Source organism: Stegostoma tigrinum, chromosome 30 (genome assembly GCF_030684315.1).
Source record: "Stegostoma tigrinum isolate sSteTig4 chromosome 30, sSteTig4.hap1, whole genome shotgun sequence".
Taxonomy (NCBI): Eukaryota; Metazoa; Chordata; class Chondrichthyes; order Orectolobiformes; family Stegostomatidae; genus Stegostoma; species Stegostoma tigrinum.
This window is the reverse complement of record NC_081383.1, coordinates 29,022,739-29,049,082: the sequence shown is the minus strand read 5'-3', so window position 1 is coordinate 29,049,082 and position 26,344 is coordinate 29,022,739. Positions and strand designations below refer to the sequence as shown.

General features: G+C 41.1%; 1 protein-coding gene across 1 annotated transcript in view; it reads left to right on the top strand.

Moving 5' to 3' along the window:
• LOC125465994 (calponin-2-like) overlaps positions 1 to 25,937 on the top strand; it is a 33,875-nt gene extending 7,938 nt beyond the window's left edge. The window contains exons 2-7 of the mRNA XM_048560063.2: positions 15,420 to 15,541; positions 19,983 to 20,049; positions 20,441 to 20,578; positions 21,487 to 21,603; positions 22,078 to 22,224; positions 23,754 to 25,937. Coding sequence (XP_048416020.1) covers positions 15,420 to 15,541; positions 19,983 to 20,049; positions 20,441 to 20,578; positions 21,487 to 21,603; positions 22,078 to 22,224; positions 23,754 to 24,017 — 855 coding nt within the window. The 3' untranslated portion in view covers positions 24,018 to 25,937. The remainder of the gene's footprint in view (positions 1 to 15,419; positions 15,542 to 19,982; positions 20,050 to 20,440; positions 20,579 to 21,486; positions 21,604 to 22,077; positions 22,225 to 23,753) is intronic.
• The last annotated feature ends 407 nt before the right edge of the window (positions 25,938 to 26,344 follow it).

The following is a 26,344-nucleotide window of genomic DNA, read 5'->3' as shown; positions in this document are numbered from 1 at the left end:
GAGTCTGTTCACTTCAAGTAGATCAGTCGCAAGAAATTTAATATTAGCTTACCCTGTATACAGGAAGGGGAAAATCAGTCAGTGCATCTGCTTCTGATCTTTGAAACATTGGCTGTGAATAATTGCTAAGAACAGGGTCAGCTTTCACTATGACGACAATCAATATTGAACATTACTATTAATACTCACCAATGTCATTTGAATGGGCACCACTGGCCAGCCCATAAAATTTATAACCCAATAAGAGACAGCAACCCGAAACTTGCTCTTAAGTGGGTACTAAGAAAACATTTCCGAATGTCACTTTGATTTCACCCAAATATTTTGGGGAGTTTCCACCAGAATGCTAGAAATATTTTTAATCTTGTATTCACTATCAGTTCTGCTTGATATCCCCAATGGTTAAAAGCAGGCAACTTACAAATTGAGTGGAAGACTTATTCATGCTCCCTCATTTTTTGATTTGACAAATCATAGCATTGCTTGTGTATTACGTATTGCTGAGCATTCCAGCTTGGTTATTTTTAATCTTAAATCCCTTACCTTGACCATTGGGAAATAAGGATTAGGCTGCTCATGTTCGTTGAGGTCCTTCAATAACACACTGTGCCTGAATAAATTGGAATCTTTTAAGAGTATCTTTTAACTGTTCTGGTTCAGTAGTTTTTTGTTTGTAATTGTTGAATGCATTCGACAATCAGCTGACTGCTTCTTTATGAAGATTCTCTGAATTGCAAATGAAGGATCTTTGTTTATGGGCGACAGTCTAGCTGGATGTGACATTGTTTTTCAGAAAAAATTGACCCTCAGAAGGAAGGACATTTGGTTTTCTTTGTGTGCTTTAATGTCAAGTGCAGCTGCTGCCTAGTGGAGGAAAGTTTCAGCAGATCAGCCAGATTTGTACATTCCATTGCTTTGGACTCTACCTAGACTGGCTATTCTTCCAAAACATTGCTTAACACACACACACTTGTTACAAGTTACAACACTCTGTTTTATATTGCATCTGATGTGGGTTTTGTCCATAGTAGGGCATTTTACCTTGTGGCAGGATTTATATCATTTATTGTAGTTATAAGCAAACCAGGCACCTATATCATGGTATTGAGGAATCCAACAAATGTTTGTTACAATTCACTAATAAATACAAATAAGACAATCTTCAGGCACATAAGTGTCTGTGCTTAAGTTTTTGGGTTACAAAGAGCAGCATACTTGTATCTCATTTCAATGATTCATGTAAGATGATGTATAAACGTGTTTCTTTTCAAAGTATTGTGTCTCTAAAAGTATGTTGACTGTGAGGCTCAACACATCAGTATCAAGGGTTCATTTCCAGTTGTCAACTTGGGCAGCATGGTGGTTCAGTGGTTAGCTAGCACTGCTGTCTCCCAGCACCAGGGTTCTTTTTTTTTGTCCTCAGACACCCTCTGGCAACTGACTGGGTAGAGTCTGTGCTCTCCCTGTGACTGCATGGATTTCCTCCAGTTGCTCTGGTTTCCTCCCAGTATCCAAAGATTTGCATGTTAGATGGATTGGCTATGCTAAATTGTCTATAGTGTCCAGGGATATGCAGGCCAGGTGTGTTAGCCATGGGAATTATGGGTATTGGGTGGGATGCTGTTCAAAGAATTGATGTAGACTAAGTGGGCTGAATGGCCTCTTCCCACACTGTAGAGATTCTGATATAATAAAAGGCTTCACTGTCAGGACTTGGGATAAGTGAGCTGGAGGTTTGGGGTGGGGGTTGCGGTGCGTTTGCCAAAAGAAATTCCCATCCTCCAGTTGGAAGGGGATGTGAAACTCTGGTTTGGTTACACTAGAGGAACTTTTTGTTTCCTGACCTCTTGGTTTTGTTTTTAAAATAATCCAATACTTCAACTCTGTAAGTAGGCAGGGAGTGCAGAGAGAGAGAGGATAACTTGTCCCAAAAAGTTATGTTTACAACCAAAGTACAAGGTACATACAGTTGATAGGGTATCCCATATGTCAAACTGAGCAAAGGAAACTCTCAAGTCATGATCTTCTTTTTGTTCTTTTAACATTCTTTCAAAAACCCTTCCTCCAATACAACCAAAGCTTGTTTCCAGAGTATTGTGTGGTTACTGCTTTGAGGCTGTGGATGACTCGTGTCGATATTCAATCTAGTAAGTGTTTCACTCACATTTCCAACCAATCTCCAGCTCTGTAACTCTACATTTTTTTGGTATTCCCCTGAGCCAACCATCATGGGTTTGAGTATTTCATGGGTGCTCGTTGCTGACTGACATATGATTTTACAATCGCCCAATGCCTGATTGAACCTTCCTTCTGTCAGGCATTTAACCACAAAAACCAAAAGAACTCTAGATTCTATGAACCTGGAACAAAAACGAAAAGTTCAGCAAGTCTGGTAGCATCTGTGAAGGAATAAAGAGTCAACAGGAATGTGAGGGAGGGTCACCAGACCCAAAACATTAACTCTGTTTTCTCCTTCACAGATGCTGCTAGACCTGCTGAGCCTTTCCTGAAACTTTTTGCTTTTGTTCCAGGTTCATAACCAACTTTTTAGGCCAGCCTAGACAGTGAATTCTGTTTAGCTCTTTGAGCATACAATGCATCAAAGAGACCCTAATTCTGTTCTCTAGTGTTCGCACAGGCATTTCCTAGCACAAACCAGCATATTACGATCAGCCATTTTATATTCCAGCCCCTGGTGCCTCTTTATGTCCATATTCACCTGAAGCCAATTGCGGCCCCTGCCCTCTTCGATACAATGCAAGCAACCAACTGTTTTCTCCTGGAGCAATTTGTGACTTGCACACTTGGTGTAACCTAAGCCAGGATGGCAACAGAGGCACTATCACTGTCATCAGTCATGGTTTAGTGGTGACATATTCAATTCTGACCCAAGAAGGACATAACCTCCACTGGTGAAATGTAACATTGACTGACTCTACAGTACATGACAGACTGATTAATTGCTCTCGCTCATACGTATTAAATGAGGCTATGAGATGATAAAGTGTAGAGCTGGAAGGACAGAGCAGGCCAAGTAGTATCCTGCTCCTAACATGTGACTTGGCCTGGTGTGTTCATCCAGCCCTACGCCTTATTATCTTGGATGAACCATCAGTGTTTGGCAGGCATGTATAACTTGCAAATATTAAATGTTTTCAAGGTAGAAGCTTAAGCATTACTTATAGATCTTGTAACAATATTTATTGAGCACAGGCATGTGTATTAAAGACCATATGAATATAGAACAGTACAGGCCCTTTGGCCCATGATGTTATGCTGACCTATTGTCCTACTCTAAGATCAAACTACCCTGCACAGCCTACATTTTACTATCATCCATGCCCAAGAGTCGCGTAAATGACCCGAATGTATCTGAATCCACTACAACTGCTGGCAGTGAATTCCATGAACCCGCCACACAGTGTGAAGAACCTACCTCTGACATCTCCCCTATACCTTCCTACAATCACCTTTAAAATTATGTCCCTCTTAGTGGTCATTTCTGCCCTTTTGTTTTCTGTTCTGATTTTTCTCTTGCTTCTGTGAAACTGCTTCAGATTCTGACCTGTACTGGGACTTAACTATTCCTGGATTTGGACATCTCCCTTGTAGGGTATCAGGAGGCTCTTCCTAAATTAATACTCATCTGCACACGTAGGCAAATCCACTGACCCAGGACCCTGATTCTCCTGGCTAGACTGAGGGCTGTATTCCTTCAAATAACTTAAACAGTTAATGATGAGCCAAAGGTTTGTCTCTGAGCTTTTTCTGCCTAGGGCTTTGATATTCCCAATGGAGAATTTGGGAGTTGAGCTGTAAATAATCCTCGTTTGTAGTTGTGGGAATGATCTGTGCAGCTGGTGGGATAGGCTGTTGCCTTTTTCCATACTTTGAGGATAGTTTTTGTTTGTTTCCACAAATTTAAAACTAGGACCAAGTTCTCTCAAACCCCAATGTATATTATATGTGAGGACAAACTCGAGCCCAGCTGTGCTGCTGCTGCTTCCCTGACCCACCCCCTCCTCAATGTTTATCCATCCTGTTGACACACCATCTTCGCTAACATGAAGAATGGCCACTGGAAATGTGTTAGAGTGTAAGCCCAAATGTTGACAGGTGCAAACGGGTACCTGGTTGCTAGTCAGTACCTAGATCTGAATCAATTCCTCAGCTGGGTGTGATTGTTTTGATTGTCAGCTTAATTTCTTGTTGACTTGATCCCTCAGTTATTGGTTTCTGTATTCAACCAGTCACAGCTGTTGAAGACTATGAAATTACAAGTGACCAAACTACATGCTGTAGACTTGGAAATGTGGCCTTTGAATTTCCAATTATTTCTAATCGTGATGTGTTCCTTTTGAGTCCCAATTTATCATAACCATAAACACTGCTGTTGGCTTCCTATACCTTTTCTGCCACAGCTTCAACAGGCACCTAACCTCCCAGCCTATATATATATATATATATATATATATATATATATTTTTTTTTTTTGACGCCTTCAGTCTCGACTGCTTTAATGCCTTCTATCCACTTAAACTCGACCTTTTAAACATTGAATGAGAGGAGATCTTATAGAAACATATAAGGTTATGAAAGGAATAGATAAAGTGGAGGCAGGGAGGTTGTTTCCACTAGCAGGGAAACTAGGACTAGAGGCCACCGCTTCAAAATAAAGGGAAACAGATGTAGTACTGAGGTCAGGAGGAACTTCTCCAGCCGAAGGGTTATGAATCTGTGGAATCCTTTGCCCAGTGAAGCTACCTCACTGAATGTTTTTAAGGCAAGGCTAGGTAAATTTTTGAAAGGTAAAAGAATTAAGGGCTATGGTGAGTGGGCGGGTAATTGGAACTGAGTCTCAGAAAGGTCACCCATGATCTTATTAAATGGCAGGGCAGGCTTGAGGGGCCAGATGGCCGACTCCTGCTCCTAGTTCTTGTATTCTATACCTGGAGCTTTGCTGTCTAAATTCTACATGACACTGCATTTCACTTAGCCATCACCTCTGCTCTAGCTCACTGGTTTCAGGACTCCTGACATTATAAATTCAAACTTACCTTGTTCTTTCACTGCCTCACACCACCTCCAATGTTTATAACCCCAGCCCTATATAACTCTCCAGATTTGTCTGTTAGCTGTCTCTCTCTCAGACCTTTTTGTGCATCCCTCCCATTTTGAGACTGGCCTCGCTGTTGTCCAATTTATTCAGCATTTATTGCCCAACCTAAATTGCTGTTTAAAGGAAGTTTGTTGCCTTCCTGTGTGTCAGACATCTTAGTACCTGTTTTCTTTGTTCCATCTTTGTAATAATGCCTCTGAAATGACATGTGCAGCACAATGGCTGAGTGTTTAGCACAGCTGCCTCACAGCATCAGGGCCCCAGGTTTGATACCACATTTGGGTGACAGTCTGTGTGGAGTTTGCACATTCTCTCCCCATGTCTGCTTGGGTTTTCTCCCACAGTGCAAAGACATGCAGGTTATGTATAGGCCATGCTGAATTGGTTTGCATTGTCCAGGGATGCCTAGGATCTGTGGATTAGCCATGGGAAATACAGGATTACAGGGACAGGGTGGGAATATGTTTTGTGAGATGTTCTTTGGAGGGTCAGTGTGATCTCTTTTGGGCCAAATGGCCTGTTTCCACACTGCAGGGATTCTGTGATTTGCATATTTGTCTATATTTTAAGTTTACCCTGTAAATGTATAATAACGTGTAATTTTGTCCAAGTTAAATATTCTAGGCCTGGTGTTCTGGAAAGTTATAGAACATCGAACATTACAGCACAGTACAGGCCATTCGGCCCTCGATGTTGTGCCGACCTGTCATACCTATGGGGATGTAAAGTCTTACAGCAATTTGAAAACACAGGAAACATTTGGCTCCCAACATACAGAGAGAACTGAACAGTCCACAGAACAGTAACCAGCTCCCAACACACACACAGAACTCAACACCAGGAAATCAGTAAGAATCCTCAGACAGTCTGCACCTCCCAGAGAATTACACCTCACCTTCTCATATTCAGGGATGAGCCATCAACAAAACTCGGGCTGGAAATCAGAAGGGAAATGCTTCCAATAAACACACTCAATATCCAACACACAGCTCCAGTCTAACAGTTCAGCACAAAGCACCGAGTAAACAGCTCTCTCAGCTGGATCTTCTCATACAGCATAAGGGACATTTCCACCCCTGATTGCCCACAGGATAGTCAGACTGCCTGAAGACTGGTGTGGATATTATGGGATACAATTTGTATAAAAGCTGCTCCTTCACTCACATGTTGTCATTGACTATTTACAACATAGAAGGAGGTCATTCAGCCCATCATATCCACAGCAGTCATCAAATATCTTGTCCCATTTTCCAGCACTTGGCCTGTGGCCTTAGTTGCTATAATGCTTCAAGTGTTACGCCAAATGGGTTTTTAAATATCTTGAAGGTTCCTGCCTCTAGTGCACTTTTCTTTTTCAGACAGCAATTTCCACAAATCGACAGCCCTCTGGGTGGGGGGGAAAAAATTTCCTCCCATCTCATCTAAGGCTCTTGCTCCTAATCTTGCAACTATGCCCCTTGACTCTTCCGCCCACAGGGGCGGCACAGTGGCCAGAGATATGCAGTCTAGGTGAATGGGCGTGGGAAGTGCAGGGTTGGAGGGGTCGGGTCTGAGTGGGATGCTGTTTGGAGGGTCAGTGTAGACTCTGAAGGGCAGAATGGCTTGTTTTTTTTACATAGATTCAGTTTTTTTTTTCTAAAAGAGAACAGTTTCTCTCTACTGCTGAGAGGTTCAGAAAGGCACCAAAAGCACATTTGGGAGGTTGTTGAAAGATGGATTTTTTTTTTAGTCGAGAATGCCTGAAAAGTTTGTAGATCATAGAATCCTGACAGATCCAAACCAACCCCCTGAAATCCATCCTACCCAGATGCACCTTGCCCTTATAACTCTGCATTTCCCATGGCTAATCCACCTAACCTACACATCCCTGGACACTGTGGGCAATTTACCATGGCCCATCCAACTAACCTGTATGTCTTTAGACCTTGGGAGAAAACTGAAATACCTGGAGGACACCCAAGCAGACATAGAGTGCAAACTCTGCACAGACAGTCCCCCGAGGCAAAAATCGAACCCAGTTCCCTGGTACTGTGAGCCAGCAGTGTCTGGGTAAATAGGCACTGAGGACTTCACTGCCACCTCATTCAATAGTACAGTGAGTAGGTGTTGTGTTCTTTTTAATAAAAGTTTCCTTTTTCATAGGTTCTGTTATGAACAGAAGTAATGAGTAATAATAAAGGGAAATTCATTATTCCCTCTATATTAAACAAGTCTGATTGTCCTCTGAGTTTCTGTTTGACTCCAATGTACTTATGTTAAAATAATCCCAATTTCTCCCACTCACTTGCTAACTGTAAAAAGATCAGGAAGACTCTAAGTTGGATGAGTTTATAATTTGGACTGCACCTCTTTGTATGTTGTTGACCCAAACCACCAAAGGGCTTTGTTTTTGATTTGAGTTTTTTGTGAAGGAGATAAACTGTTGAGATTTCTTCCACCCATTCTCCCTTGCTGCATACAATTCAAAGTAGTCACTGTCGAATGGTCATGATTGAGGCCCAGCAAGATATACAATTGTCATTGGTGTGGGATCACTACAGGGCAGTGTGGTCCCTCCTCATCCATTTGTCCCAGGGAGTGTTTTTGTTTTTGTTTTGGAAGCCCTAAATCTAGACCGGGAACAGGAATCTTCTATTACGTTAAGTTTTCTTCGTCTCATCCTCCCTCTGTCACCAACCCAGGACACTGGGTTAATGAGGAAGACCTACACAAGATGAGCTGATTCAGCTTTGGCTGAAGGGCTGCGTCAGGTCATAGGCGTACTATTAAAGTAAGAATGTCCAATAGGAAGTTCTCTCTCCGATTCTATTGTAGTGATGTGGTGCTGGTGTTGAACTGGGGTGGATGAGGTCAGAAATCGCACACCTGTATATAATCCAACAGGTTTATTAGAGATCCAAAGTTTTGAGCCTTACTCCTTAAGGTGTTAGTGAGAGAGGTAGTATCAGATGCAGAATTTATATGTAAAAGATCAAAGAGTCACCACCACTTATGAGAATGTGCTAAATAAACCTAACATGCTGTTAAATCTTTAATCAGTTAGAAGGTTTTAATTGATGTGTATATGTAAATCTCTGAATTCCTTTCAAGTCACAGTCCTGAGAAAACTAAAGCTTTTATCAGTGTAAGGAAGAGATGACATTTGTTTAGTGTATCCTCATAAGTGGTGTGACCCTTTGATCTCCTTAATTATAAATTCTGTGTCTGATGTTATCTCTCTCAAACACCTGAAGAAGGAGTAGGACTGCAAAAGTTTGTTTTCAATTAAACCTGTTGGACTATAACCTGGTGTTGTGATTTCTGACCTTCTATTTTAAGAGGCTAGCCATTATTAAAAGCTAATTTTGGTAGTAAAATTTGAACTTGAAAACAAAGTTTCAAACTGAGAGACCGGAGAATCTTGTGATTAGGATTTCATTGTTCGTCCTTGGGTTTAGGCTGTCACTACACAGCATAACTAACTCATCACATAACGCAGCCAGAATGTGAAGTAATGTATTCTTTCCAGTATTGATTCAGGAAATATGGACATAATTAAAGAGCAGGGGGAGGAGCTGAACAGTGGAGATCTGCCATCCGTCTCCTTTTGGTATCCATGAGCAATATCTATATAATTATTTAAGAGATAATAGGAACTGCAGATGCTGGAGAATCTGAGATAACAAGGTGTAGAGCTGGATGAACACAGCAGGCCAAGCAGCATCAGAGGCGGAAAGCTAACGTTTCGGGCCTAGACCCTTCATCAGAAATGGGCTTCATTTCTGATGAAGGGTCTATGCCTGAAACATTAGCTTTCCTCCTATGATGCTGCTTGGCCTGCTGTGTTCATCCAGCTCTACACCTTGTTATCATTAATTGTTTGGCCCATTTATCATAGCGCATAGCTTGGAAATTGCAATATCAGCCCTTTCAAAGGAGCTATTCTAGAGATGTGGCTGAAGAGGGAATAATTAGCTACAGTAGTTGCTCCAAATGAGTGAGGGGGTGCTTCAGTGCTTTGTCTGACTGTTGCAATTTCTGTACATATCATTGTCAGTGTGTATTGAAGTTCCACAGTGGACTAGGGACTTTATTTAGGGCTGGTGTAATAGTCATTAAACAAGGAAACAGGCCTTTCTGTGCTGATCAACAAACATCAAACTATACTAATCCCATTTGCCTGCTATACTCTAGCATTTGAAGTGCTGTTGCAGATTCTTAAATCTTGGTTGTTTATTTCAAGCTTTTGTCAGTTCTCTTAGTTCTTTCAAGTCATCTACGTTTTTGTTTGCACAGGCTTTAAACTTTTGCCAAGTTTACATTTTTGTTCAAATCACTTAAAGTCATAACTTGAATTGGCTCAGCCTTCATTCCATCCCTTTAACTTTTACAGTTCTTGCATTGACGCTGGCTTGTGCTTGAGACCTAGTGCACACCTTTTACTGCTGCTTTGTTAACAGTACTGTTATCCTGGGTAATTGTGTGTTTATTTAGGTTGCTGATCACTCCATTGTTTAGAACTGTTTTCACACTTAGCAGGGACTCGCAGAGGGCAAAAAATTGAGATTTTATGTTCTGAGGTTGCTGAGCAGCACAGTATCTTAAATGGCCAAAATAGAGGGGGCCAGGGATGAAGGAAATTGGAGTTTCATGTCTGTTTGTTTTTGTGTAAAAAGGCATGATTTCTTTTCACTTGTTTTTGTTTTCATCTGTGTCTCAGCAATGCCACCTACTCGCTCACCCAATTGATTTAATTTTCAGAAGCATTTATGCATCTAAAGTTGACTTTAAAAAGGCAGTGTATGTAATGAAGGTCACTTTATACTGTGTTATGAGAGTGTGAGTTCGGGATTTCAGGTGATCAGAAGGAACTGCAATTCAAAGTCCAGGTGTCTGAGACTTGGAAATGGTGGGATTTTCATGCACTTTCTACTCCTGCCCTTCCAGTTAAGGGACATGGCGGATTTCAGAGATGGTTGGAACGATGGGAACTTTTAGGATGAGAAATCGGTGGTGCATTGGGAGTTCCTGTGGAAATAGTGAATTGGTACTTGAAGCAGTATCTTTTTGAAAATTAGCAGGCTGGAAGTTCATAGATCAGATCATAGAATCCCTATAGTGTGGAAACAGGCCCTTCGGCCCAATAAGTCCACACCAACACTCAGAGCAGCCCACCCAGACCCATCCCCCTATAATCTGCCTAATCTAATCTACAAAATGGCAGTTTAGTCTACACAATTTAGCATGGCCAATCCACTGAACCTGTGCATCTTTTGGACTGTGGGTTGGAACTGGAGCACCTGGAGGAAACCCATGTAGACACAGGGAGAATGTTTGTGGCGAGTTTACACAATCACCCAAGGGTGGGATCAAACCTGGGCCCCTGGTGCTGTGAAGCAGAGGCGTTAGCGTGCCGCCAGAGTTCTTCAGAGCGCACAGGCTGACAATGAAGCAATTTACTACAAGCTAGTTTCCACGTCTTTGTAAGCCAGCTGGTGAACAACTGCTGTGGATGAACTATTCAACTCTAACAATAATTCCTCTAATGCTGTACTCCCAAGTGTGGAGTTTTGATGGGTATCCTGACTGCAGAATAGGACATGGAGGTTATTTAGCTACTGTTATGATCCTCTCGGAGAAAGACTCTTTTAAGAGATTAATTTTCCTAAAATGACTGGAAGAATACAAGGGCAAGATTTTTCAGACTTTTCATGAAGAAACATCAAGCTTGACATGAATTTAAAAGCTGACTAATACACCACATTCAAAGAAAAGTACTTCTACATTAACTAATTAATGCGATCAATCTGCCTCACAGCCCTTTTTCATTGAACTGCAAACTTGTTCCTGTGCTGCTGCATGAAAATTGACTGCCAGCGGTCCAACAGACTCGCTTCTCAGTCAAAATTGAAAATCCAAACTCTGTCCAAACTTCAAGGATCTTAATTTCATCATTAAGGCCCATCTCTGACTCCTTTTTTGTTTTTTCCAAAAATCCTCAGGTCCTGTCTATTTTGTTCCCATTCTTCCCACTTCCCCAACCTCCTTTGCAACAAGATCATAACGGTGCATCTTCAGGCAGAGATCATTGTGATGATTTAACTGTACCTTTTCAGAACTTTAAAGGAACACAACCATCTTGAAAAGTCAGCATTTGTGGCACTTAGTGTAATGACAAGCACTGCAAATTAGGAATGCTGATTGCAAATTTAGTTCCTGGATAGCTCATCAATTTTTTTTTTGGCAACAAAGCGGAACTAGATGGTGTAATGACCACTATCTGCTGATTTTAATCTGTTTGGAAAGATTACCACATTTTAATGTAGCAAGGCAGCTATTACATTTTAATGTTTTAAGAGAATTTTCCAGAACAATTCTTGTTAAAACTTGAAACATTCCTCATTAATTTCAGGTTACTGAATGCTGTTTTGTCAGCTTGACTGAATTTTGGCAACTGATGAACCTCAGAGCAGTGGTCAGGTAGAAGAGGAGAACTACAGTCCCAGGAAAAAGGGCAGGTGTAACTCCGAAAATGAGAAACCTTCACATCCTGATGCTTCATTCTGACCTCATGAACTCATGAGAACATGAAAATTGCCAACATTATCAACTATGAATATGTCCCTTCCATTCCTTGTTGATGATGCCTCCTGAAGGATTACAGTTCCATGGGTCCCAAGCTGATTATATCCTTGAGATGGTCATTGTATACCTGTAGATATTTTCAATCTGGTCAACCATGTTATGACACATGTCTGGAGCAGGACTTTGAACCCAGATCTTCTGGCCCAGATGTAGGGACATGACTACCTACAGGCTGGCTTATTGATCTTGGTGGGGCAGTCTCAGTGGGCCTAATTCTGCTGTTGCCCATCCATCATGGCAAGTGGTGTTTATGATAACTCCACAAGACCAAGGTCAGTTGTGGCACGTACTCTGTATTATGGCTGCAAGGACGTGACTCTCTGCTCAAACAAGGATCAAAGTTGTGATGTCCCTGATCTAATTTAGTCCCTTTTTATGGGAAGTACTGATACCACTGGAGTAGGAATCCAGAAGCACGGTTATGACTAGAAGAGCTGATTGCCTTCTCCTTTTTTTAGTACCTCTTTTTCAGTCATTTGCAACAGTTTTAAAAATTATCTCTGCCTGCAATTAAACAAGTTTAAAAATAAGGGATAGTCGATTCCAAGGTGTTCTCAAATAAGAGACTGGTGTTTCATTACCAATGAAATCCGAGGAGAAATAAGAAAATACACCATCAAACACATGCATTGACACAAGTAATGAGCTGACAAAGAAGGGTTCAGGGTATCTAATACAGACAGGAAAGTAAAGGCATTTTCAGTTTAAAAGCTATAGATTTGTGTTTGAGTTGCCTAAGACCAGCTGTTTAGCTGCTGACTTGTTGCCTCAGTGACGTTGAAGCTGCAGATATCCAGATACTCTAAATTGGTTTTCACGACCTAGTTTCTGTGCTCGAAGGAAAAAGAGCTTGCGGTATCCTTGCTGTTATCAGTCTGTTTTGCTCTCTCATGTGCTGTCCCTTTTCTGTTCAAAGGCTATTGTTGATATAAAATTTCCTTGTAGATTTTGGTATCTGTTTCATTTCATGCTGGATAGGCAACCTTTTATCTCGATATGTGGAGCCATCATGTGTAAGTAAAATGATCACTGCAAATATCTTGATGCCAGAGTTTCAGTACTTCTGGATTAAAATGGTAATTCTGTGGCTGGTTTCATACATTCCATGTGGATTGCCTTAGCTTGCCAGCTGACCACACTAGTTATTTTGGGTCAGCCTTTTTAAACAGTTCAATTTCTTTTTATTCTGTCAAAGACCAATGATGAAAGTTATACATAAGACAGCCCATTTTCACCGACTGAAATAGTAGTAGGTTACTGTTCAGCCCTCCTGATAAGTGGCCTGGCAAGCCACTCCATTCAGACAATTAGGGATGGATGATAAATGCTGGCTTTGGCAGTGATATCCATATGCCATGAAAGAATAAAGAAAAATGACTTGGGCATTGCTGTCTTACTAGATAAATGCGCATCTAAATGATCACAATGGGGCCTGATTTTTGAGCTCATATCAAGTTTTAATCCTTTCCCAATAACTTGGTGCATGTATCCAGTTGTACAAATAAGATCAGTGGTGTTAAGGTGGAAGTGTTCCCTTTTGTCCACAAACAACACTTCTTGGAAAACCCTACATTAAGCCATTTGGGAATTTATAATGTCTCCAGAATTGTTATTTTTCTGCATGAAGTTGGACTTCCCAACCAGTTGGGAACTTCATAATTGTCTTAATTTAATCAATTTATTCTGAGAAAGGAACTTCTGTATTTTTAATTATCTTGTTGGATGTGTTATACCAGATTTGTGTCTCTTTCTGTCTCAGTTCTTAGAAAGTTGGTTTCAACCTACTACACGACATCCTTTTTGAGAAGGTTTACTCAAATGCAGCTGTGTTGTGAAAAGGAAAACTTTAATGGATTTGATTTTTTCTTTTAAAAATGCAAATGATGCAGGGAAGCGTATGTCAAACAGGGCTACCCAAACACTGGGCACTATTTCACTTCAATATTAATGGAATGAAATCAAAAGATGAAGTATTTACCTAGATAATTTTAGCTAGACATTGCATTGGTACAGTCTCAATCCAAAACAGAATGCTGGCTTTGCCCTTCTGTGCTGTGTGACCTTTGACCCCAAGCTTGGCTTAGCTTGGCTTAGCTTGGCTTAGCTTGGCTTAGCTTGGCTTGGCTTGGCTTGAACTAGCCATGGCCCAAACTCTTGACCGGAAATCTGGAAAGATTCAAAATGCAGAAGGGCCTTAATCCTGAGGGTGCCAGATTTGTGGTGCTGTACCTGTAGATGAGTGTTGAAATTGTGATTCCTTTTGTTTTACTATATAACTTAGACGCCAACCCCAGATGCTGACTTCCAGTTAACCACCTGTCTGGTTGAGCTGTAAAAGCAGTGGTGCAATTAAGAGATATCTTGATTCAAATTGATTAAGTACTTGTGGGATTTTATTAAATGAAAACCATTTAAATTCAGGTAACTGCAGAATTAAAGCAGTTACAGGAAACGGGAATAACAAATTAAGTCAACATGTCTTTTGGTAGCTAAAAAAAAAGCTATTTTTAATGTTCTTAGAACATTTTCTTTTTGAATTTCAAACATCAGTCATTGGTTAATTATGCTCTTTATTTTCCCCAGAATTTAAAATCATTTATTCAATTTTTCTGGGTAATTGGGAAACTTCATTGTAGTGTTCTTGCAAGTGTTTTAAGATGTATGCTTTTACTTTGTCTTAATAAGGAGCACAATTTACCGTTGACCTGAAATTGGAATGGTGTACATGTTTTAACACGGGTATGTAATATGTGTTATGTCAGGGAAATTGAAGAGAGGCTGATGTGAAAATTTCACGTCTCAGTGTTTGTGGCTTTTATGTTGCTCTGGGCTAGCAGTGAATGTTTTGTGCATTGCTCAAGGCCTTTTACAGGGCAGGGATAGAATGATCCTGGTTTTTTTTTAATATTCATGAAGAGATTAAAAGCTCATCAAAATACCACTTCTCAGCTCGAGTCCCACAAGTATTGCACTGATCTTGTATGTGTCTGCTCTATGTACTAAACTACAATGGGTTATGGATTTTTTTATTTCACAACATAACTTATTCATCAAGATTTTTGTGCCACTGTACTGTGTGTGCATAAAAGAAACTCACGCATTGGAGTTTGACTCTAAACAAATAAATCAAAGGCATCTCTTACTTGAATCAGACTATATTTATATGCATTTGAGTCTCCCAGAAGGCCCAATAACTGGACGGACTCCCACGTGACTTCTTCAGGAAGACCTCAGACAGTGGCCTTTCCCCACTGTGCCTTGGCAGCAGCAGCCCCAAATTTTAGTGCATCCCTTAGCACGTCGTCCTGAAGCTTTGTAAACTGGCACGTTCCAACACTTGGTTGAGGTCCACTCCTTGCTCTGGAAAACCAACACATTTCAGGCAGACCAAAGAGCTTCCTTCACAAAGTGACTGCGGCTGGAGGACCATCAAATGTTTGTTCAGGATGCTCCATTGCTATAATAATGCTCACCTTTGTAACTGCTGACTCAGGCTCCTTCTGGGATGCCAAAAACTTGCGAGTTCCCTTTTAGTCACTGCTTTATTTAAAAGTAGACAATGCAAGGAGAATGTATTTGTTTGCACATTCCACAGGCAACCACACCATTAAAAGAACAAATGTTTGTTTTTTTTATATAATAATAAAGTCCATCTGATTGTTCTGTTTTCTTGCAGATTGCTCAAAAGTATGATCTTCAGAAGGAGGAAGATCTGCGACTCTGGATCGAGGGGATGACTGGGAAGCAGATTGGGGACAACTTTCAGAAAGGCCTGAAGGACGGTGTAATCCTTTGCGAGTGAGTACAAAGCCCTTTCCCACTTGATGATTTGTCAGTAAGTTCGATACTGGCAAATTATTAATTTGTTTGGCACAAGACTAATGAGATACAGTAAGATTAATTGCTGCAATATAATTTGGCCAATTGGTGTAGGCTGAAATTTTGATTGAGTTGTCACTTGTAGGTGGAAAGGCAAGTTGCAAGAAGATTACAGTCAGGTTTAGCAAGTGGACAAAAGGTTGGCCAATTGAGTGTAACATGGGAAAATGTGAAGTTGTTCACTTTTGAAGGGAGAACAAAAAAAGCTATAAAATGCAGAAAGCTGCAATGAGAGGGACTTGTGCATGAAATGTGCACATGGGTGTGGCAGGTAATCGGGAAGGCTAATGAAATGTTGGCCCATAACTCAAGGGAGTTGGACTATGAGTCGGGAAGCCTTGCTGCCAACTGTACAAGGTGTTGGTGGGACCATGTCTAGAGAACTGTAAGCAGCTTTGGTTCCATTATTGAAGGAAAGATATTATTTCAACGCGGGTATTTCAGAGAAACATGATTCCTGATATGGAGGGATTATCTGTCTTGAGAGCGAAGGTTAAATAAATTGGGGCTGCATTCACTGGAATTTAGAGGAATGAGACCTGTTCTCATTGAAACATATAGGACTCTTAAGGGGTTTGATAGGATAAATGCTGAGAAGATCTTTCTCTACTAAGAGTTTAGGACCAGAAGAGAGAGTCTCAGGATTAAGGGGTTCAAATTTGAGACTGGATAAGGGGGAATTTCTGAGGGTTGAGTCTTTTTGGAACTCCTTGTCACAAGGAGCTATGGGGACTGAATCCTTGTGTGTATTTAAGGAGATAGGCAGACAGGTTCTTGATCAGTAGTGGAATCAAGGGTTAGAGGGAAAGGGTAGGAAGGTGAATGAGAGGAGTGACAGATCAACCATGATCCTATTGAATAGCAGAACCAGCTCCAGAAGATGAATGGGTAGCTCCTATTTCTTATGATCTTATAACAACATACTATTTCCTTGCTCACTTAGCCAGTCACTTAATTTCTGTCACCCCATTGTTCTGATGATTGATTGATTTCATACATTTTGGGTGTGAGATTATGATGCAGATAAAACAAGCTGAAGTTAACAGAGAAATCTCTCTACATATATATATATTTTTTAAAATATGATCAACAGATGTGAGGACTAGATTTCAAATGTTTTTCCTTTTTAGGACACTACCAACAGCTTACACTTCAGGTTGTACACAGGCTGTGGCCTGGTGACATTATCACTGGAGTATTAATCCACAGTACTATCTAGGTAATAACCTGGGGTTCAGGGTTAGAATCCCACCATGTAACTTGGTGGAAGTTAAATTCAATATTTAAAAAAAAAAATCTGGAACTAAGAATCTAATGATGACCTCGAATCCATTGTCGGTTGTTGGAAAAACCAACTGGTTTACTGGAGAAGGAAATTGTTATCCTTACCTGGTGTGGCTTAAATATAACTCCAGACAGTCTGGACCAATGGGCAATAAATGCTGGCCTAACCAGTGTCACCTCCATCCCCATGAATTGTGTCCCGAGGGTGTGAGATACAGATCCGCACTTGTTGTGTACTGTACTGATATTGCAAATCACCTCCAACGCCAAAGTCTGGTTTGTCCACCGGATATTCCCACACCGGCTCTGGTGTAGCTTCTGAGTTAGATTGCTAAGTTAAGGACAGCTTTGGCGCTTGTTCAAAACTGTTAAGTTGTCTGAAGCTCATTATTGAGATCCTTACAGTTAACAGAGGCAGTCCATCATTTTGGCTTGCATGCATTAACCCATCATCAGAGATAAGGTAGGGAGTTGGACAGGATGCTCTTTTGGAGGGTCAATGCAGACTTGGGCCAAATGGCTGCTTTTATTATGGTAGTGATCCTATTCAAAGATTCTAAATTATCTTGTTAAAGATTTCAGTTTCACGTGACAAAGCTTACATGTTTCATATTTTGACCAAGTTTGCAGAAAATGCCCTTGGGGAGCTGATGGCCTAGTGGTATTATTGCGAGACTGTGTTAATCCAGTTTGAATCCTGCCGCAGCAAATGGTGGAATTTGAATTTTGATTTTTTTATTTAAAGAACGGAATCAAGAGTGTAATGCCATTGTCAATTGTCAGAAAAATCCATCTGGTTTACACATGTCCTTTAGGGAAGAAAACTACAATTCTTGGCCTGGCCCACATGTGATTCCACACCCATGGCAATGTGGTTGACTGAACCGCCCTCTGGACAATTAGGAATGGGAAATAAATGTTACCTGAGCATTGGTTCCCCCCTGCCCATCCCATGAATGAATTTTTAAACAATGGAGTAGCTTTCTGTTAAAAGAATGAGCCTATGGCTAATATCCTGAAGTGTCTGGACCCTCTGCATTGGACCTTTGTGAGAGGCAGTGTTAGTGTTACTGAGCCTCTACCAAGAGGTACTATGGAAGGCTGACAAGGGAGGGGAATATGTGTCTGGAGGTGGTGGAAACGTTGGCTAATGGTCCTCTGGATGTGGATGTTGTTGGGATGGTAGGTAAGGACAAGGGTGACCCTTTTGCTGATGTGGGAATGAAGGCAGATTGTGAGGACTGAAGTGTGGGCGATGGGTTGGAACTGGTCAATGGCCCTATCAATTACAATGCTGGAGAATCCTTGGGTGAGGAAGATTGAGTATCTGGTTTTGGTCATATTGGCAGAGCTGAGTTAAGTCAGGCACCTCTCTACAGAGCAGACAAAAATAGCAGGACAGCCTTTAACTCACCAGGTCCCTTCTACCTGGGTGGTTGGCTGCTTTAGGGCGGCACGGTGGCTCACTGGTTGGCACTGTAGCCTCTTAGCACCAGGGACCCGGGTTCAATTCCACCCTTGGGTGTCTATCTGTGTGGAGTTTGCACATTCTCCCCGTGCCTGTGGGTTTCCTCTGGGTGCTCCAGTTTCCTCCCACAGTCCAAAGATGTGCAGGCTAGGTGGATCGGCCATGCTACATTGCCTGTAGTGTTCAGGGGTGTGTGGCTTATAAGGGAATTGGTCTGGGTGGGATGCTCCAAGGGGCAGTGTTGGGTTGAAGGGCCTGTTTCCACGCTGCAGGGAATTTAATCTAATCTAATCTTAGTTCATTTGAAGTGATTTTTTTTTTGCCTGAATCAAAGTTGGCTTTTGAGAGATCTTTAATTGTAGAAGCACTGTATCTGATCCTGATCCTGGACCTGCTCTGAACTGAATACTGACCAGGACAGGTGATTAGAAAGAGCACTTGGAACCTGGATGATATTTCCCCCTTCCCCCTTTCCTGATCAGGGAGGGGGCGCTGAGTTGAATCGTGGCACTTCAGCATCTGTTCAGATCACAGCCACCCACTGAATGTGTGCACCATTACAATAGGTGGAATTATTGTAAAACATGAATTTTAACCCCTTCAGAACCTCTTTCTCTCATACACTTATACAGAGGTGAACTGGTTCACATGTAAACCTCATAGGGTAATGAAAACACAGTATCATGTAACCTGGGATTGTTGGGCAGTTCTGGTGTGAGACTGTGTACACCATGGGGCATAGGTTCAGTACTGTCCACAATACAATAACATTAGGATTCATAGTTTCCAGGGCCTGTGTGGTGAGTCCTCCTTTATATGTCCCAATATATATGGTATGTTAGATTGACAGTGAGGAGTGTGAGTGAGATTGCCTGGTGTGTGACTGAGCCATGCAAGCCACAAGGCTGGATACTTGATACGATGGCTCTTTGCACCCCCAAACATGGAGAGAGTAGATTTTATGGCCACTTGCCTCATTCTTCTCATTAACCTTTTTTAAATTTAACTGTCTCTTTCCTCTCTTCCAACCCAAACCATTCTTCCTTTGTAACAATTTTCACCAAATTTCAGATTTATTCCAGCTAACCTCATATCCCTAATATAATAAACTGCTAAATTAACCCAATCCTCTGGATGCTAGAGATCGGCAGTACAAATAGTGTTGCAAGAATTCTGTATGTGAAGTGAGTAACAGTTAGTTTCAAATGTAGCATGACCTCTCTGTAGAAGTTGCATCCCCCTGTTGCGGGAGGGTTTTGAGGAAGATAGATCAGCTGCTGGTTGAACAGTGCTGTGAACTTTTACGTCCACTTGAGACAGGAGATGAAGCCAATTGCTTTGACAACTCAACTGAAAGGCAGCACCTCCAACGAAGCAGTATATTCCCTCAGCAATGCATTGAATGTTCACTTTAGAGTAAAGCTTATTCTAATAATCTTTTGATTCTGAGCATGCTGTGAGATCCGCCAACCAGAGTAGTCTTTAGAACAAAAACTCTTAACTTTTCAGTAAATGTAGGCCAGTGATCCTGAGTTTGTATGTTTATCCCAAATTTTAAAATGTTCTGTAACCAGGTAATCATCTTTTCCCTTCTCTCCACCTGATTAGGCTGATGAACAAAATCATGCCCAACTCTGTGAAGAAAATCAACCGCTCAGCTTTAAACTGGCATCAGGTAAAATATTGCACCAGTGCCTTTGTAATAGTTGGAGGACAAAGTGATCCAAAGATTTTTGATAACGTGCTTCTTGGAAATTTCCAGCCTCTTTAGGTATTGAGGAAATTTACGTAGGGTTAGTGTTACAGCAAGGACAGATGGGCATCAGAACAAAGGAGCTGGAGGGGTCTGGCTATAAAGGGGATGAGCTCTTAAGGAAAATCTTTTTTGTTCTAATGAGGTGTTGGTTAAGGCGTGTAACCTCCATTTGAGGGATAGAATACCTTTAAATGGAGTTTATTGTTCAGGACTGAACAATTAACCAGGAAAGCAAGACCTGAGACTAGACCATGAAAAATACATTCAAGTTCTTTCAGGTTAAAAATTTATCTGTCCTTGTTTTGAACAGCTGGAGAATTTGTCCAATTTTATCAAAGCAATGCAGAATTATGGTATCAAGGCACATGACACATTTGAGGCAAATGACCTTTTTGAGAATGGGAACATGACCCAGGTACAGACAGCACTGCTAGCCCTAGCAGGGATGGTAAGTACCAGCCTACCACCAAATTAAGGCTATTTTTAAGTTGATGACTGTTTCCACTACGTGACAGCCTTTTAACACGTTGCGATCCTTAACTCACAGTCTGTGGCCCAGAATATCTGGCAGATTGATTTTATTTCTCTCATTGTCAGTCCACCTACTTTTAAATAGTCAATCTTTTTAATTTAGTTCCTCCCTCTCGCTCTCCTTATCTTGTCCTCTTCCCTCTTCTTTCTCTCCATCCTTACCTACCTTAATCTCAACAGCATTGGGCTATGTAAACAGAGCTAATATATTGCAGGAATTTTGATGTAGAGAAGAATAGAAGGCTGCCCTGGAAGGTTCCTTCATAAATTTTGTCTATCTTGTGCATAGCTTTCCCCATTGTTTTCAACTACAGTTTTCTCTGTGATGCTGACTTAATTCTTGTCATGGTTTCCACATGTGTTGAATCCACTTGCCCTTCTTAAGATATTGATTTGGCCATCATGACCTTCTAAATAGTCAATCTTGTCCCTAAGTGTTCATTTACTCGCATGCACCAAGGTTAGAACTCGGTAGCATCATTCAAAATTGGGGTCTGCATCTTCCAATTGAGATACTGGGGAAGAACATTGGTAATACAAGTTTTTAGTACACAATTTATCCCTAGAAATGGAAACATCAGAGTTCAGAAGCGGTCGTATGAAGGGCGCATTCAGTTACAGATCATTCTTTCGGTTGGTGCAGAGATTTATATCACCAGTAGGGGTTCAATTTAATTTCACCCGTATGGTGAGAGGTGAATCTGCATGGTAAAATGGTAAGCTTATGCTAGGAGTGTGTGGAACTTATTTAGCTGTAGAATGGGCCAAATAGCTTAATGTTTACTTGGAGTTTTTAAAAACCTATTCAATTCCCTATCATCCTAGGCAAAAACAAAGGGGGTGAATGCTGGAGTTGATATTGGTGTCAAATATGCCGACAAGCAGCAGCGCTGTTTTGACCAAGAAACCTTGAATGCTGGACAATGCGTCATTGGACTTCAGGTATTCATATTTGACTTTTAAAGATCCAATTCCTGATGGCAGTATGTATCTGAATCATACCAAGCTGTAAGGCTTCTGGTTGTCCTGTTAGATCTCAGCATGACCTTAGGGCACTGAGAACAGAGGATTTCAGGATATGCTCTTGGTCCCAGTTGCAGTTCAGTAATCCCTGCTGGAAAATTCACATGCAGGAACGTTTAGGTGAGGATAGGCTTGGACTTTGCTCGTGACACTTTTTTGATGTTGAAAACCTTGACATCTGCCACCAAGGATTGCATGTGGATGAAGGCCAGGGGCTGGGGAAGTGGAGGAAGCTTGATCCATCCAAAACCAGTGCTTTCAGGGATGGTGGAAGGAAAACATTGAAAGAGAAGTGTGTTGTAAGATTTTGTAAATGGTCTCTATCTCTGCTTAGCTGTCTCTTCTACACCGGGGCACTGTGTATTCATTATTTTTTGTCTGTCTGTTCCTCAGATGGGGACTAATAAATGTGCCAGCCAGACTGGGATGAGTGCCTATGGTACCAGGCGACACCTTTATGATCCACGGTCCCAAATCCCTGCTTCCATGGACCAGTCTACTATTAGCTTACAGATGGGGACCAACAAAGGAGCAAGTCAGGTTTGTGTCATTTGTTTGTAGTTTCTATTGTTAGGGCCACTTTTCAATTTAACAATCAAAACAGGAGAGCAAAATTACAATTTTCTCTGCTAACGTGTGCACAGATCAGCCCTGCAAAGTTACATGTAGTCCAGGGATTGTATTTCTACTTGAATCAGAAAGCTGTTAAGCCAGTTCAGAGCCTTTTGCATCGCATGTAGGCTGACACTGCAGTGCAGTGTGGGAGTGCTGAACTGTGGGTTGTCAGCTTTCAGATGCAACTTCTGATCGAAGCCCATTCTTCCTCCCTAAGCATAAACCATATGTCAGTATCCAAAAAAGAGATGGGAATTGATCACGTTTTCTAGATAGATTTTAACCTTAAGTTAGCATCACTAAAACAGATAAAATAGATGCACTTCCTTGCTGTTTTGTAACTGTTGTTTAACAGAGGGTGCATGGTGGCTCAGTGGTTAGCACTGCAGCCTCAGCACTAGAGATCCGGGTTGAATTCCAACCTTGGCTGACTCTGTGTGGAGTTTGCACATACTCCGTGTTTGTGTGGGTTTCCAGGGTGCTCCAGTTTCCTCCACAGCAAAAATGCAAATCTTTTTTCCTGCATGTCCTGAAGCTTTTTTTCTCATTAATGACATTCTGGAGTCATGGTATTAACTTTGTTCATATTTGAGACTTGAGTATTTGATAAGGTATTTACAGTGTCTGTGTAATGTTCAGTAAATTCCTATTTAAAAACATGAGAAACAGGAACAGGCATGGAGCATATGGCCTCTCTAGCCTGCTTCTCCATTCACTCAGGTCTGAGCTTATCTTCTGCCTCAAATCCCACATTGCAGCCCATGCCCATGTTTTTCAGGCCCTTTTGGTGCCCACAGAAACCCATTCTTCTTGGTTGTGAATGTACTCCCCAACTGAGCCCCCATATCCTTCTGGGCTGAGGAGTTCAAAACATTTCATAATGCTAGGGGAGTGAAGATACTTTGCCTTCCATCTCTATCCTAAATGGCTGACTATTTGATAAGTTCATATAGGAATGCTGTTGGGAAAACACCCTCTGAGAATGATCACCCATCTCCTAGTTGGTGGTTGCTGGATTCTCAATCCATTTTGTCTTGTGAATGTCTTATTACTGTGTGATCCCCAATATTCCAGGGAAGCGAGCAATTTCCTGTTCCAGGATTTGATTTACTGCTGGGGTTGAAACAACTGCTATGAATTTGTTGGTTATCCCAAATGGGATTTATTTATCACCTTTCTGTTAGAGCTGAAATTTAATCCTGGCTGAATATTTACAGTTCTTGGAGCTGAAGAGCCCAGACATTATGGGGAGAAAGTGGGAATAAAGTACTGAGTAGGATGATCAGCCAAGCTCATGTTGAACGGCAGACCAGACTCAAAGGGCCAGATGACCTAGTCGTCCTCCAAGTTTCTGTATTTGTGTCCCTTATCAGACTTTGGCTGCAGATCATATCGCTTTAACCAGCTTTTTTGAATGACTGACTAACCTTTTTAATAATTTCATTGTCATTCAGGCTGGCATGACTGCACCAGGAACCCGGCGACCCATATACGATAAGAAGCTGGGCACGGAACAGTGCGACAACAGTACGGCTTCACTGCAGATGGGCAGCAATCAAGGTGCCAACCAAAGTGGCACTAACTTTGGTCTAGGCCGTCAGATCTATGATCCCAAGTATTGTCCGAATGCTGGGCCTGGACTGAATGGAAGCAATTCTGATTACAGTGGAGAGCCATTTCCAGAAAGTCCTGCTGGTTATCCTGCACAATACGATTGAATCTCTTGTGCTACAGCGTTTCCAGGAAGGAGAAAGCAACTCATTGTCCAGCTTCTGCATGTGGCCAACTTGCAAGTGGTTAAAATTCCCCTTGTGTCTCAAACTATTCTTACACATCTCTCCACTTGTTTTATTTTACTTTAATGAATATGATCCAAAATTGGTTTTTACTTCTTGACTTCATAAAAAACTGAAAGAACTGCAGATGCTGTAAATCGGAAATAAGCACTGGAAAAGCTTAGCAGGTCTGGCACCATCTGTAGAGAGAAATCAGAGTTAATGTTTTGGTCAGCATTGAGTTCTAAGGAAAGGTCACTCGACATTAAAAAATGCTAACTGATTTTTCTCCAAAGCTGCTGCCAGACCCACTGAGCTTTTCTGGCAATTTCTACTTTTGTTGCTTTTTGACTCAGTTGTTTTTTAATCCTTTAGGGTCATTGAGCAAAAGAATTTTTTTTGTTTTAAGGTCCATTTTATTTTGTGTCCAAGAAATTTTAAAGGAAACTTTTTTTGGAGAAGTAAGATTCCACGCTTGATGGGTTGTGGAGGCTGTGTGCAGGAGGTGTAGAGGGTTGGGTGAATCTAATCTCTGCTCCATTAATGAGGTGACTGAAGAATTAACATTTAGGATTGATGCAGCTGAAACAGTATTTGGAGATTGTTCCTTCAAACCACTCTATCTGTCACTTCTCACCAGTTATGGTTCTCACTGATAGTTTAACCATACATATCTTTATGTATTATTTTTGAAACATATATATCCTTTCCTTCCTGAAGAAGGTGGGAATGATCCAGAATTTCAATGTCGTCAAAGACTAATCATTCATGAGAGCTGGCTTGTGGGAAAATGCAGCCACCTGTTTTCAATTTTTCCACTCTGCCAAATCCAATAACATTCCAAAGTCATTGCGTTTACATTTTTTTCTTTTTGTTGCTTTTAAAAACAAACTGGATTCTCTATTAAATCTGCCTAACATTCCAAAGGATTAGGAGTGTGGTGATTATATATAAAGTAAACCCTCAGAACGAAGTCTTGCACAATACTTGCGCCCATGAGCTATAGAGCTTTTGGTTTTCAATACGGGGCAAGATGGATTCTTAATGTTTTTGTTTTATTTTTCTCAAAAGTCTGTTCTTATGATTTTGATAAATTTCTTTAGAAACTTTGATTCCAGTTATTGTTGAGCCTGTCGAGAAGTCAGGACTTTGTCATGAGTTATTTGCTTATTTTGCAATGCTCTTTAGTTTAATTTGCTGCAATTCTGTATTCAAAAACTTCAGGCTGTTGCTACTATAAGCGAGAGTTAAACTGCTCCAAATACCCTCATTAGAAGCATAGTTTCAAATCTGAACCAGGTATCTTACAGTTCAAAATACAGTATGAAATTGTCACCCACCTATTATTACTCATGACTGAACTCCTGGTCGCAAAACTAGTAAGAATTTGTAGAAGGAATGTCAGGGTAGGGAGAGGGCCTTTCCTGCACCTGTTGTGCTTGTGGCCATGTCCAAAAAACAGCTCCAGGAATACTGGTTGTTTACTTCTGAACTTGGAGAGAGTAAATGCCAAATCCCCCATAGAGGTATCCTGAATAATTCCCTTCAGAGACAAGGGTCTATGTCAGCAGCATTTCCATACCCCACAATTTAATTAGGATAATGAGCAAGTACAGTTTGGTTTCATTTGCAAAGTAAAGGCTTCAACTCGAGGAAATGTTTGATTCTGTTTACTCCAATTCCCACATAACCTGCTGAATGGATGATTTAAGCTGCTGCTACAATAGAAAATATTGTGCCTTCAAACTTTACTATCTCTCTCTCTCTGTCCCCTGTGGACCACTTGTCAGTAATGATGTGTTCCCTGTATTGTATATGCAGATTATTTGTAACTTTCTTATAATTAAATGTTTTTGTAATTTTCCAAGTGTCATTTTATTTGACATTATTCATCTTACCTTGCAACTTGTGTGGTATTGCTGATGGGTGGCTAGGAATCTGCAGTGATGGTTCAAGTAATTAGCTGTTAACTTGGCCTGTCCCTTTTCAAAACCAATTGTTCCAAGTCAGTATTTCATTTGTGGGATGTGGGCAGCATTTATTGTCCATCCCTAGTTGTAAAGAGGGCAGTTAAGAGTTAACCACTGTTGTGGACCTGAAGTCACACTTAATTCAGATTAGCCCAAGGGACTTGGATTTCCTTCCATAAAGGAGATGTCTGAACAATTGTGTTCAGCAAATCTAAAGTCATTACAATTAGAGCAGTTGCAATTGCTTGTACACATCAAGCTCACGGTGAAATTTTGATTTTCTCTTCTATTTGTAATGAA